The 14,711-nt window shown below is 39.9% G+C and overlaps 1 protein-coding gene across 1 annotated transcript in view; it reads right to left on the bottom strand.

Annotated features, from left to right (window-relative positions):
* The window catches only part of LOC139688614 (filaggrin-like), a 54,761-nt gene that overhangs the window by 23,258 nt on the left and 16,792 nt on the right, over window positions 1-14,711 (bottom strand). The window contains exons 5-6 of the mRNA XM_071586162.1: window positions 4,610-5,156; window positions 3,121-3,308 (exon numbers count right to left, since the gene is read on the bottom strand). Of these exons, the coding sequence (XP_071442263.1) occupies window positions 3,121-3,308; window positions 4,610-5,156 (735 nt within the window). The remainder of the gene's footprint in view (window positions 1-3,120; window positions 3,309-4,609; window positions 5,157-14,711) is intronic.

Below are 14,711 nucleotides of genomic sequence, written 5' to 3'. Positions count from 1 at the left end.
CCCTGGCCTGCCCTTTCTGGAGAAGACATTAGCTTCCTAATTTAAAGCCCGCCATAACAGAAGAACATAGTGTGGCGAAGCTTATGGTGCCCTGCTCGCCATCAACGCCTGTGACAGCAACAACAGCACTCTCTTCCAATAGGGAGACCTCAGAATGTGATGCATTTCAGAGGTGTGGATTCTTAGCTCTCTGATTACAAAATAAAACAGAATATGTGTTTAAAGTTGGCTTTAACCTCGTGGACAGTGGCGCCTTACGCACGACTACAAATGCCTGTGACATTGTATGTACGGTATTTCGTCACATCTTGTTCCTTTAAAAGCCCCAAAATTTCAGAGTTTAAGAGGATGCCTCGGTAGCTTAAGAGGCTAAAGCACTCGACCGGATATTGAGGGATCTGGGTTCGAATCCCAGTCAAGGCGAATGATTTTTACACTCTGAAATTGTTGCATTGAAATGCACATTAGCGGATGACTCCGTTAAAAGTTACTGTTGCGGCATCTCCCGCAGTTTCTTTGGAATTAAAACAGAAGACTTTGCATTTGCACTTCACCTTGAATGGGATTCTGATCAATGCAAATGAGAACGGCACTCTTGTTTGTGATATTTATGGAAACTACTCGACTAACATGCTTGTCCTTTTCAACAACTTGCCAAATCCAAATCAGAACTAGAGAAAACATAGAAATGGTTTATTTTCCTCCTTGCCTTCTCAGCAATCTTTAACCAAGGAACTTGGGAGATGAGCACAGATACTTAAGTATACCATCACAAGTTTCTAGTGCAGTATGCTGAAACATATCATAGGTTAAAATAGCTCCAATGAATCATTGTTCTCCATGCATGGGATTGGTAAAAAGAGTGCTGGATAAATGTGACGAAAAAGTGAAGGAACACTGTTTTCTTGCCCTAGTCAGGCCCCACCTAGAGTATGCTGCCGGTACATGGGATCCTCAAGACATAAATTAGATCGAGCTCAGGGGAGGGGGGCTAGATTTGTCAAAATGGTAATGACCAATGCAGTAGCGTAACTACCTTGCTAGAAAATTTAGGCTGGGATTCCCTTACACAGTGGCGTTTCCAATATGGATTAAACTTATTAAAAACATTTAAAGATGGGTCCTTTTCCGATGGCATCAAGAACATAATACGAACCCCAACGTATTACGGACGGAGGGATTACGAATATAAGATTAGAGAGATAGACTGCAGGACAGACAGATTTAAATGGTCATTTTTTCCAAGAACAATAAGAGACCAGAATGCTTGTAATCGAAATCCCCCAGGAGTCATCTCGACATAATAAGCATTAACCTACAAGGTAGCAACTGCGCATGGTTATACTAGTATATTTTCATATTTTTTTTGCAGGTTCTTCCCACCTTTCCCCATCCATTTGAAAAACCCTAACCCCCTCATCCCTTACCCTTTCCTCCTGGTGCTGCACCCCCTGCCACACACCTGTTTGGTGGCTCGCAGGGAATTGGTTTAGATGCAATAGTAGTAATGAACCTTTTTTTAATGCTCACTATTAGCTACCTTTAAATTGCACAGTAAAAACTATTTACTGATTCAGACCATGATTTTCATGAGGAATGCTAGATACGAAATCATCTGGAACCATATCTGCAAATGCTTCCAGAGGGAGGGGATTGGAAAAAAGAATATTTCCAATCTCATTACAGAAGGAGAAAATAAGAGTGGATTTGATAATCATGATGCAATGGAGTTATTTTGCACCTCACACATCTAATTATACCTCATCAGGTTTTAAAAATATGTATCTATGTTTAATAATTGAAACATACTAGTGAGCAAACACATAATAAGCATGTATTAGTAAAAAAACAGCAGATATATTTACACAAAAATTTTTTCCTAAAATGAAATATTTTCAGCATCCTCCTTTCTCTCATCAGCAAAAATCTAGGTGCAGCCACCACATTGACTGTGATGTGGCGCTGGCAAGCTTCGACCATCTCCAGTGGTCCTTCAAGCCCTCATCCTCTCCTTTCTTTCAACAATTACATTCTCCTCCCCCCCCCCTCCTTCCCTGCCCTTCATTCTTCATGATTATGCCACAGTGCAGTGTAACATGCGGTATCATCTTAATATCCCTGTGACAGAGTTTAACGCAACTCGATATGAATGCTTTTCTAGCATGTCCTGCGAGGCAACTGAAGTCTAAATGCTGCAACTGAATAACCAACAAAGCATTATTTGCTTTGCAAACATGTTTATGTCCATTTTAAAAATTCAAAAGACTCACAGGTCAACCCTAATTTCAAAACAAAATTATTGACGAAATATTTCGTGCTTTCCTGATTGTGCATTCTGCCGATGGAGTCCTTTCTGAGAGTTCCACCAAAAGAGGTGCGGGCTGAACGACTGCCGTTGTGATTGCTAACTCTGCCATCACATTTAATGCCTTGCAGACCAATGGCAACGCCACCAACACATTTCATTACCTTACCTGAAGGAAGTCTCGAGTGGACTTCAACAGCAGACATTATTGAAATCAGGAAACAATCGATATGACATTTATCAACTATTATTGAAAGAAAATTATCAATATTGACTAATGCATAATTTCTATCCCTATCAAAGGACATAAAAACACTGGAAATTGTGGTCAAAGCAGTTGTACCATGATAATATAATTTTTAGTTCATAGAATTTCCTTCATGTACACGTAACATGCAATGAAAACTCAAGCATACCTAGTACAACTCCTCAGAGCCATTTGAAATGTGAAAGTGTTTTTACGTATACCATTATTTGTGACTGCAATCAGGCAATTCACTTTCCCTGGTACGCTAAAAAATGCATCTTTTCCTGCAAATTTCTTCATTTTGAGACAATAATTAGAATTCTTCAAGAGCACTGCATATTAACAGATAACACTTGTCAATCATGAAGTGATGTACTAAGTTTTACTTTTGCCAAACCCTTTTAAAAGTTAATGCCCTACATTTAACTAAATTTATGTTAACATCTGTGTCGAGGGTTTTTGAAAAGGCTAAAGCAGAGAACAAGGACAACAAATGCCTATCACTGCAGTTTATTCTCTGCATCTTTGGCCGCAATGCTTCCCAACCACAAAAAGTGAACCAACTCACCTCCACGTGCTGCTGTGACGTTGCTCCCCTCACCATTTTCTTCCTCTTCTCCAATCTCCTAGCTTGCCTCTCCGCCCGCGTCATTGCCCTGAGTGCTTCTTTCGGTACTTCTTCATTCTCCGCACCAAGCATTGGAGAACAGACAGGGGAATGAGCTAAATTCTGCTGCTGCTGTTTCTGTTGTTTTTCTGAGGAATTCATAAAAAACATGCACATGGCTGCAATTACCTCCAAGACCTAATGAGATTCCTCACAAAAATTTCAAAACAACTTCGTGTGTGTACGAGGAGGTGAAAGGAGTAATCATGGAGGAAATCATTGGCACACACTAACTTTAACATGAAGCAGTCGTTTAAGGTCTGTCCCAAAAGTAGTACGACTTATTTTTTCCAGGATTGGCGGATGGATGGGTGGTGGTTTCTCTGGCTGGCTTCGAGGAAGGGGAGTCTCAGGAAAGGCTGGAGCACATTTGAAGCTGGCTCCTAGCCTCTCATTTGTTTGTGGATTGTTAAGTTTGCGAAACCTTTATACTGTGACCTTGTTATGCTCCGTCATTTGCCAGTCGTTGGAACAGTGCTACGTCATCAAATTTTGTGTGAAACTGGGCAAAACCGGGAAAGAGACTCATGCAGTATGCCCAAGGCAGCTTATGGTGATAAAGCCATGGGTAAATCAGATGTTTTTGAGAGGGACCAGTGTGTCAGTCTGGAGGGAGGAGAAGATGTTGAAGACGTCTTATGTTCACGACTCCCTTTGGCCTCCAAAAGTGATGAAAATCTGGCCAGAGTTGAAAGATTAGTCGGACAGGGATTGCAGATTAAGTATTTGCATGGTTTCCGATGAACTTGGCATTCCCAAAAGCGATTTGCATCGACTTTCGACCAAAAACATGGACATGAGAAAGGTGTGTGCATAGTTGGTGCCGCGAGTGCTCTCAGACGAACAAAAGAAAACTCACTCGCCGATCTCCCAAGAGATTCTTGACCATGTAAGGAGTGAGGATCCTAATTTTTTAGACAATGCCTCACCAGACTTTGTCCTCTTCCCTCGCCTCAAATTCATGCCGACAGGAAGTCACCACGGCCCAGTGGAAGCATTACAACAGGCCGTGACGAGGGAGCTCGGCAACGTTCTGGGCGATGCCTTCCAGAAGGCATACGAGGCGTGGAAAACCCACTGGCTGTGGCACGTGAGTCCACTACTTCAAAGACTTTTTCATGAATGCATCAATTCTGGCAATACGTTTTTTAAATCAACTTAGTCCCACTACTTTTGGGACAAACGTAGTAGGTGGCGGACTGGAAGTATCCACGAACAACTGCTTAAAGAATAGACAATGCCCTAACACTATGAGATATGTTTGATGAGTTTCCAAAAACTTTCAATTAATTCTCATTTATTTAATGAAACAATGATTCCGATCCTCAAAAAGCAGTACACTGCAGAGTACTCGGGGAGGGGGGATCCGTGATGCATCAGTCAAACTTACCTAGGGCCAACGCATGCGAGATGAGTGTTCCAAGGATTGTGGCTGGGTCCAGGGGGAGCTGAGATATGCCGGCACAGGAGGATGAGGGGGTGAGGGAGGCGAGGAGGGGGATGTGGGAGAGGGGCGAGGGGGAGGCGGGGAGAGGGAGGGAGGGGGCGATGGTGGTGGAGAGGCCTGGGATGAGGGGCGCGACCGGGGCCAGCGAGGACGATGGAGGAGCAGGAGGGGTGGAGGGGAGGGAGGCGGGGGTGACCGGCATGGGCTGCACCGCAGGCATCACGAGGGGCAAGCTGCAAGGGGAGGGATGTGATGGCTGGTACGCTGCTTTAACGGGCGACGCGCAAGCCGGGAAGTCTGCAGCGATGGTGGTGGGGGCTGCGACGGGCAGCACGGTTGAGATGGGCGCTGCAGGAGGAATGGGGACTGGCGCAACCCCACCTGGCACGGCAGCCAATGGCACAGTTGCTGGGACGGGAGTCATGGGGCTGGTGAACGAGTGGGAAATGATGGGCTGCTCTGAGGGGACAACTTGCAGGAAGTTGCCAACCTGAAATATTGAAAAATTTATTTTATTTCAGGGGTGCAGTTTTTTAAGAAATAAAAATGGATATCATTAGGGTTGCAGATTATCTTATCACATCTTCAACCCTTATCACTAAGCCATTTCTTACTTGTCAAACATTTGTCAACTTAAGGCTGAAGTAACCCTTCATTTTACCAGGGAGCACAGTCAAGATAAATCAACATATTTACCTGCTTGGATGAGTTGAATATGACTTTATGGAGAGATGATTGAAGGTAAAATTTAAGACATATCATGGCCAATGAGATGCCTTAATTTCTCAACAGATAGCAAAAACCAAATCCAATACTTTCCCCTAAGTATTCAATTTGATTTTAAGGAAAAATAATTACAGGCTATTTTGACTTCACCTACTCAGAAAGGGTGGAATATAAAGAGTATGTATGTTTTCCACTTAATTTCATATAAAAATGAAGGCTACACAGGATTGCAGCTATAAACACAGAAATTAAGAATCACAGTTGAAGGATAAATTGACAACTAATTGCTGCTTGCATATTTGCTGACCTTGAGCAAATAAAAAGATGGATTGAGATAACTTTAGAGCCCTGTTCGAGGATAAACCTTAAATCAGAATTAATATTTCACCCATTCCACAATTTTTACATTGGTAAATACTGTTCACAATGCCAAGTGCAATTTGGGGCTGCACTGCAACTGTTTCAGTTATCCATTTATCAAATATTAGACCATATAAATATGATTAATGATTACCTGAGCCAGACCCTCGCTTATTAAATCAGCGGTAGATGCATCACCACAGGTGAACATTTCGCATAATATGGATCAAATACTCAGAGTGGTTATATTCTATTGTTTCAGGCTTCACTTCATGGAAGTATTTAATATCCATACTGAAAGGAAAGACGCGTACTTTTCCACAGATTTTTATTGTTAAGTACAACGCGTTTCACCGTATAATAAAATCGGTGGAAAAGTACGAGTCTTTCTTTTTAGTATGGATACTCAAGAGTGGTATTGAAATCAGGAAAATAATAAATTGTACCACCCAAAGAAACACTTAAGCACAAAGATGGAATTGATGGCTGTGGCATTAAGCATAAATGGTAAAGAGAAAAGATTAGCAACAGTGTTGTATGGCCTAGATGATGTCTTTTAGGAAACAAGGATGAGAGTACATTGGAAGTTTCTGATGCACATTTGGAGAGAGATGAAACAAAATGATGCACAAAGAGGAAGGCAAATGAGGAAAGTTTATGAGATGGTCAAGAGGGAAGTAGGCGAGGAAATTCCAAGACTCCACATAAAGTGAAATGAGAAGGCATTGAGAGGCAAGTGAGAAGTTCAAGGCTCAAGCGTCATCATCAAGTATGTACCTGATGATGACGCTTGAGCGTTGAAACTAGTTTTCCATGAATAAAAGGACAGTGGAAAGATACATTCTATTCTTCATTTAATTTACATGAATTTCCACAAAGTTGAGCCGGGAACAATTGAATATTTAAAGGATAATGTAAGGTCAATGGGGTAGGGGAAGGAAAGGAATGGACGTTCGTGTGAAAGGATTAAGGGGTACAAAATGCTTCAAAAGCTGATGAAGGGAATAGTACATAAGGTTTGTTTAAAATGTATTGGTAACAATTTTTTCCTGATGTGTATTGCATGAAGTACTAAATTCAGACCATCAGTTGAGTGTTCACATGATTACAGATCATATTGGCATTAATAGGATAACAGTGCACAAATCACTATCACTGAAAAATTGGCGATGCAAAATATCTGCACTAAACGTCTTCACGGATGACCGAGAGCAGAGTTGAGTGCCTGCTTTTAAAGACCTGCCAGGACATTGTGACGATTCCCCAACCCCCCCATAGTTCCGACTTGGCACCAGCAGACTATTTCCTACTCCCTAAAGTGAAACCCTCCCTCAAAGGACATCGTCATGGGACCCTAAGGGCCAGAAAAAAAGCTTGCACGCATATCCTTCAGGACCTTCCTCCTACCAGGAAGCCTTCGAGTTGTGGAAAAACCACTGGCAAAAGTGTGCCAATGCTCAAGGAATGTACTTGGAAGAGTTTTTTTAAGGCAATATAGCAACATCTGAAATTATACTATTTTTACGAAACTTGTCCCAATACTTTTTAAGTAAACCATGTATGACAATGCATCTTTAAACGGTTACCAAAAATTTTGAAGTCCACAAGTATGTGTAACAGATACGAGGGTGGTCCCTTAAGTACCCAGCCTGACCTAGAGATGGCAGTATTTGTTTGCAAAATATCACTGTATGAGAAATTAGGCAATCTATTAAGCATATGTTTCAAGTTTGAGGACACTAGGTTTGGTAGCCAAAAATTGTGAACATTTTCAGTGAATTTGTGAAAATGGAGAATATTGGACATCATTATGTGATATAGTACTTTTATTTGAAAGGCTATCCAATATAAAAGCTGAACAAGATTCTACTCTGGCTGAGTCTGCTCCTTTGTTTAAAACAGTAAAATATTGGGTAGCAGGGTTAAAACGAGGCCGTACGAGCTGTCAAGACGAGCATCGTATTGGCCGACCAAATGAGGTGACAACTCCAGAAACGGTGAAGATAATCCACAAAGTGATACTGAATTATTGTCGACTGAAAGTGCGCGAGCTAGCAGACATAGTAGGCATTTCAAAGAGTGCAATACATTGCATATTAACTGAAAATTTGGACATGAGATAGCTGTGTGCAAGATGGGTGCTCACACACGAGCAAAACCAGTGTCGTGAAGATGTTTCAATCGAGTGTTTAGCAAAGTTTCACAGCAAAAAAGCAGAATTTATGCGGCGTTTCATATCCATGGATGATACATGGGTCCATTACTTGACACCCGAGACAAAAGAGTAATCAAAACAATGGATTCAAAAGGGAGAACCGGTTCCAAAGAAGAGGAAGGCCGTTTCATCTGCAGGCAAGGTCATGGAGTCGGTTTTTTCGGATGCGCTTGGGATAATTTTCATTGGCTATCTTGAAAAAGGAAAAACTATCAACGGCGAGTATTATGCAAACTTATTGCAACGTTTGAGCGAGGAAATCAAGTAAAAGCGGCCGCATTTGGCTAAGAAGAAGGTGTTGTTTCATTAAGACAATGCACCAGCTCACAAATCCGTCATTGCAATGGCCAAAATCCATTAATTAAAGTCTAAAATTGCTACGGCATGCACCCTATTCCCCAGATTCAGCCCCCTCGGATTATTTTCTGTTCGCAAACTTGAAAAAATGGCTCAGTGGTCAAAGATTTTCCAACCGTGAAGAAGTGATGTTGGCAGTTGATGGCTATTTTGAGGAGCAAGACAGTTCTTATTATAAAAAGGGTATGGAACTTATTGAACATCGCTGGGAAAATGGTATATTGAGCTAAAAGGTGATTATGTTGAAAAATAAATACTTTTTTTTCCAAAATTTTTGGTTTCTTTGTAGGGTTGGGCACTTTTGGGATTACCCTCGTAAAAGGACAAAAAATTCCCAATGAGAAATCATTATTTTGGAAATGACATGTTCATGTCCACTAAATACTCATTCAACTCATCTTTCACATGGCCTTTTAAATAACACTTACTACAGTTCACCCCCAAACTTTGTTTTCTTTTCCCTTCGCTAATAGCATTTCCTTTCAGCACCTTGAATTTCTGTATCATCCCACAGCAATCTTATCTGATTATTTAAAATTTCTATTATTCATTAATCCTGCAATTTATGACAGATGATGAGAAGGAAAATGGTCACTCATGCACTTTGCACATAGTAACTTACGATAGGGACTGTGATCTCATGGACTGTACATAAGCTTAAATAATTAATGATAGAGTGAGATCAGAAAATGCAGACCAATTTTTGGTAAAAGGGTGTCTTTCCTCATCAATGCAGTTAAAAACGTTGTTTTAGAACTCATCACCCCAGATTTTGATGAAACTTGGCTCATTTCTATCCCTCACCAATTTAAGTAAGCATGCCAAATATTATTCATCTATCAATTTTTACTTTACAGTCCCTCTCAAACCTAAAGTTTATTCTCCCTCTCTCTTCCCTTTCCTATGCAAGATGCACTTTCTGCTAAATAGCATGAATCTCACTCACATACCAAATAATCTCCAACAAATTTCAAACTAATTAAAAGCTAGATTATTTCAAGACTCTGCGGGAGATGCCGCAACAGTAACTTTTAACAGTCTTCAGTTAATATGCATTGAAAGCTAGATTATTGACATTTATTTGGAAATTTATCGACAGTTTTGAGCAATTTTCTTAAATCTGAAGCGGGATCATAATATTTACAATATTATTAAAAAAATATGATTCTCATAAAAATACTGTACTGAGACAAATCTGTGGAACTTAGATTTTTTAGTTTAGTTTTTTAATAGACAATATGACTTTATTTTTTTTATCAGGAGTAATTGCTGGAGTAAATGCAATATATTTTTTCCATCCATTTATTTATCATATGAAGGTTAAGAAATAAATTGGGTACTTGATTATAATTATATTATGTGTACCTTTTATTTTATCTTATGAAAAATGCATGAATATTCTTACCTCACCATGGATAAGAAATTATTTTCTTAAAATACAACGAACATTTTCTTTAAATATGGTCTATAAATGCAGTTTTAGTCCATAGTACATCTTCAATGTGGACCAATTTTCCCTCCATCAACACTGTGCATATATTTAGTTGAAATCAGTATGTTCTTCCAGAGGGTAAGGCGCTGGACAGTAATATTCTCCCCTTGGCCAGTAAAATGATGGTCCATGAGAATGTAAAAACTATAAAATATTATCTCCCTGATCATTATCTACTCCAGACACCATTCCAATTTATCATTTTATATGCATACAAGCTATGCAACATGCTGGGTACAAATCAACAGCTTTTAAAACTGTTTTCGCTTATATGAGATAGGGTTTCTTTCTCTACAGTGCCTTAAGTATGTAAAAGGTAAGTTGAGGAAAGTAATGGTGCCAGGAAGTGTTTTCGCATGTATTCAAACAAACTTTGAGGACCAAATGCGCTCATGTACGCTGCATCTTGGAATGCATTGGAAATTGTTTTTACAATTCTTGCTTCGCAAAAATTAAAACCCTTACATGCTGTTGCTATCTGCAGTTTTCTCGAGTGGTACCTGGAGGCACGCACTTCGAGCCAATCGTTTGGCTTGGTTCCCACAATTCCATCACATTCCGACTTGCCCTGGCTAGTTGCAAAAACAATGACCACTGTGCTTTCTCCTGGAAACCTGGACGTAGATACAGGTTAAGAAAATTGTAACTATTGTTGTTAATTGCACCCGGTCATCACTAAAGGAATGACTTTCATGAGCACATGAGCTTCTTTTAGGATTTTAACAGCTGTAAGTCAGGTTTTGTAAATCATACCTACACCATACGTCAGGTTGTTGTCAGATATAACAGTGTGCATTGAAACTATTTTTCTCTATCAGTGCCTATACTATGCATTACTGTGGAATAAACGATGCGCGGGTCAGTAGCCCAGTAATACCTCTTTGTTTTCGATTGCAAAAGAGTGGACACTGGAAGTACATTGGAATTATTGTGCTATCAGATGGTACATTTTCTTCCATAGTTCAAATATGATGACTGAGATTGGCTATAAAATTTGGCTATAAAAAGGTGGGGAATTAAGTTTTTTATCTTGTTAGCAAACTATTCACCAAGAGTGTTGAGTGAACATGAAACTTTTTATCATTTGTGCCCTATCAGCTGAAACCCACTGGGAATAATCAATAGTACTGCTTTCATTGTAACCTTCAAATTTTGAGTGAGTGTGCCATTGCTCTTACGTTGGACCAGGATGTCGAGGAAAGGGAGTTTGCCGTCGATTTCCAACTCCATGGTGAAGGATGTATTGGGGTGCTGGCGATTCATGTGCGCCAGGAATTCATTTAGTGCATCCTTCCCATGTGGCCAAATCACAAAGGTGTCGTCTACATACCGGAAAAAATGTTTTGGGCGGAGCGGGGCTGATTTTAGTGCTTTTTCTTCAAAGTCTTCCATGAAGAAGTTTGCTATGGCGGGGGAGAGTGGAGATCCCATTGCCACTCCATCTGCTTGCTTGAAGTATTGCCCATCATACAGGAAGTATGTGGAGGTCAAGACGTGGCGAAATAGCATCGCCGTGGCAGCGTCGAACTTGGCGTCCAGGAGGCGTAAAGTGTCAGTCAGGGGGACCCGTGTGAAAAGGGATACCACGTCCAAACTCACCAGGATATCTCCTTCTGCTAGATGGATTCCCTCCAGAATTTTAACAAAATCCGCAGAGTTTCTCAGATGATGCTCACAGCAGCCTACATGTGGTGACAGAACGCTGGTGAGGCGCTTCGCTAGGTTGTAGGTGGGGGAGCTGATGGCCTCACAATCGGTCTCAGTGGTGCTCCGATTTTGTGGATCTTGGGTAATCTGTATAACCTCGGGGGGGGCTGGTGCTTGTGGCCTCAAGTTCTTAGCAATTTCGGCAGGAAACTCGGTCTTCTTTATGAGTGTGTTCGTCTTCCTCATGATGGCGTTTGTCAGGTCACGGGACAGCCTTACGTAAGCTCTGTCTGCGAGAATCTCTTGTATTTTACTATGGTATTCCTCCTTGCCCATGACAACCACAGCGTTGCCCTTATCCACACGTAATACCATGATGTCCGTATTCCTACGCAGAGCTTGGAGTGCTTCTCGTTCCTCCTTGGAGATGTTAGGTTTTGGCGGCAAGGCCCTTTTTAGGACCATGGTACTTCATTCCTTACTTCCTCTGCTGCTTTGCTGGGAAGCTTCCGGACCGCCCGTTCAATTCCTCCAATGAAGTCTGAGTAAGGAATGGACCGGGGGTCCGGTGCAAAGTTAAGTCCTTTTGAGAGGACTGAAAGGGTGGGTTCGTCAATATGCTTTTCATCCATTTTTCCTGCCTCCATATGATTTCTCCCTTTCCTTGCCCACCATACCAAGTTCTTCCTCATTCGTTTTCCTTTCGGTACATTTCACCTTCTTCGTCCTTCTCCACACCTAAATTTCCAAAGTCTCCAATCTACGCCTATCATCCTGCTTCAGTGACCACATTTCCCCGCCGTACACAACCATACTCCACATCAAAGTTTTGACTAGCCTTTTCTCAACATCCTTACTCAACATCCCTGTCATCATGTCCCTCCTCTTAGTGAAACACTCTTTGCCTAAGGCATTTCTTCTTCTTATGTCCCTACTACTTTGACTATCTTACAGGAAAATTAAAATTATCAAAAGCCTACCATTTCACAAATCTTTATTAATGTATAAGTGAATATTAAAAGAAATTCAATCCAAGCAGATATATCGGATAAATCCCCTAATGCCATGTTTACACAATCAAGCTCAGATAGCTGATAGGCAATTTTAAGGGTTAACTTCTGAATGGAACAACACATAAGTAATACTAAAGCACACAATACTGGAAATATGTATCCTAAGGTAGGTGTTGCAACAAGGACACAGTTGACATCCTACTAATTTAAGTACCTAAATTAGGAAAACTTATTTACTCAATAAGTGAAGATGTGGCAAGAAAATAGAAAAAAAAGGCCGGTGGATACCCATGGTTGAGGATAAAAATGAAAGGAAAATGATGCAGCAATGATGGTTATGATATGATATTTCGCCATGGACCAATTCCATTTCCCATGACACTAGTCATACATTGACGTGAGGAAAAATGAGAAGAATTTCCAAACGTTCAACGCACAATCTTTATTCACTCTGATAAATCATAAGTAATTGCCAAACAATGAAGTTAAACTGATCGGGGGATTATTAAGCCAAATGTAAAGTAAAACTCCAACTCGTCATAATGAGTATACACCATATGAAATCAGGAAAACAAAATATCCACACCAATAAAGTTTATTCTCATAAGTATGCACTTGGCTTACACAACTTCAGTTTGGCACATTTACCCATAGTTCAATCATATTCTTAACATGTGTAAAGAAATTTTACTTCAACTCTCCAAATCAAAAGGGAGGAAGTAAAAAGCAAGATGAGCACTAAGATTGGTTTTGAACAGGAACAAAGATTCAACTTTTTCACAAATTTCTTCCATGGCACAACAACCTTGCGCAAATTGTATTCAGAACAATCACTAGCAATACTGTTATGCATGTGTATGCTATTTTGGCACTGATGACATAATAAATGGAAAATTCAAACTTAATACAGAAAAAATTGATGAAATGTTTGGAAAATAAATGTTGTCACCATTTAATGTCGAGAATAAAACAACGCTAAGGAAAAGTTAAGGGCTTTTTAGAGTTTAATACATGCAGTATTAGGTAATATGCCCAGAAATCTTGAGGGAGTTATAAAGGACAGGAATTCAGAATAGAAGAGAGGTGTACGTATGAGGACAAGGCTAGAAGTATGTACGCCCATTCCATGTCCCCTCTGCACCTTAGATGGATTAAATATTTCTATTCTCTTAACGCTATTGATAAACACACACTATCAAACTCCTTATAATGACCACCCGCCCCTCTTGGCCCTGACAACCAGGGAGTGCTGGATTTAATCCATTATATTCAAAGAACTCATGTCTGCTCCAGAAAATATATTTCAGTGATCAAAATACACGAACAATTAATTCTTATCTAAGAGCTGATTTTCAGCATGTTTCTTCAACTTTTATCTGTCACAATGAATTTCCCAGTTTGGCAATTGATGCACCCAATGGAGAACATTTATATACCATGCAAAATAAAACTAAAATCAATTTTTATCACATACTAAACAAGAGTGAAACCAATTAAAGAGGGAATCTGCACAAGGCATAAACCCTTCATGGATGTAAATATCAAAGTTGCAATGTATGAGTAAACTAATCATGTTATACACAGCCATGCTCCTCTGAAAGATGAAATTTAAGAGAGATGGAGAGAAAACAGTTTTTGCACAACTTCCTCTACGGCCAAGTCACTACTGAAACTAAGAATCAGAGTAAGAAAATTTTATGCCACATATCCTATCAGGTTGCCTTGTTTGGGCTTGGGATTATACAACATTGACGAAACCCTTGGCAAACTAAAGAACATTATTTGAAACTATCAAAGTGTTTCTTTTTCATGAGTGACCAGTAAGTTTTGAAATGAAAATGATTTAATGATAGGGAATTCAGAGTCACAATTAAGTCTTTCTTCACTTTTCACAGAATGCCCACAATTGCAACTTGCCTGCCTATTCCATCGAATATCCTGTGAACACTTCAAATACCTCCTTTGACATATTTTACAGTATTAATAATGCATTGCTCACTGATGAGATCATTTATATTAGATGATACTGATTTGAGAATATCTTTGAATATATATTTTGGTTAAAACAAAATCTCTAAATTTTGTGCGAAAGCGGTAAGAACGGCAGATGTGTCACCATTAAATTAAAATTCAGTTCATATTCATTTATAGTGACCACAGAATATCGAAGCTTGGATATAGCTGAAAATTTTATGACAGTAAATTTGGTTATCTCAGCTGAATATTATCAAAACA

This window comes from Hetaerina americana, unplaced genomic scaffold (assembly GCF_022747635.1).
Source record: "Hetaerina americana unplaced genomic scaffold, ioHetAmer1.1.p SCAF_21, whole genome shotgun sequence".
In the NCBI taxonomy this organism is placed as follows: domain Eukaryota; kingdom Metazoa; phylum Arthropoda; class Insecta; order Odonata; family Calopterygidae; genus Hetaerina; species Hetaerina americana.
Note: the sequence above shows the minus strand (reverse complement) of the source record. Positions and strands in the feature narration are given on the sequence as shown.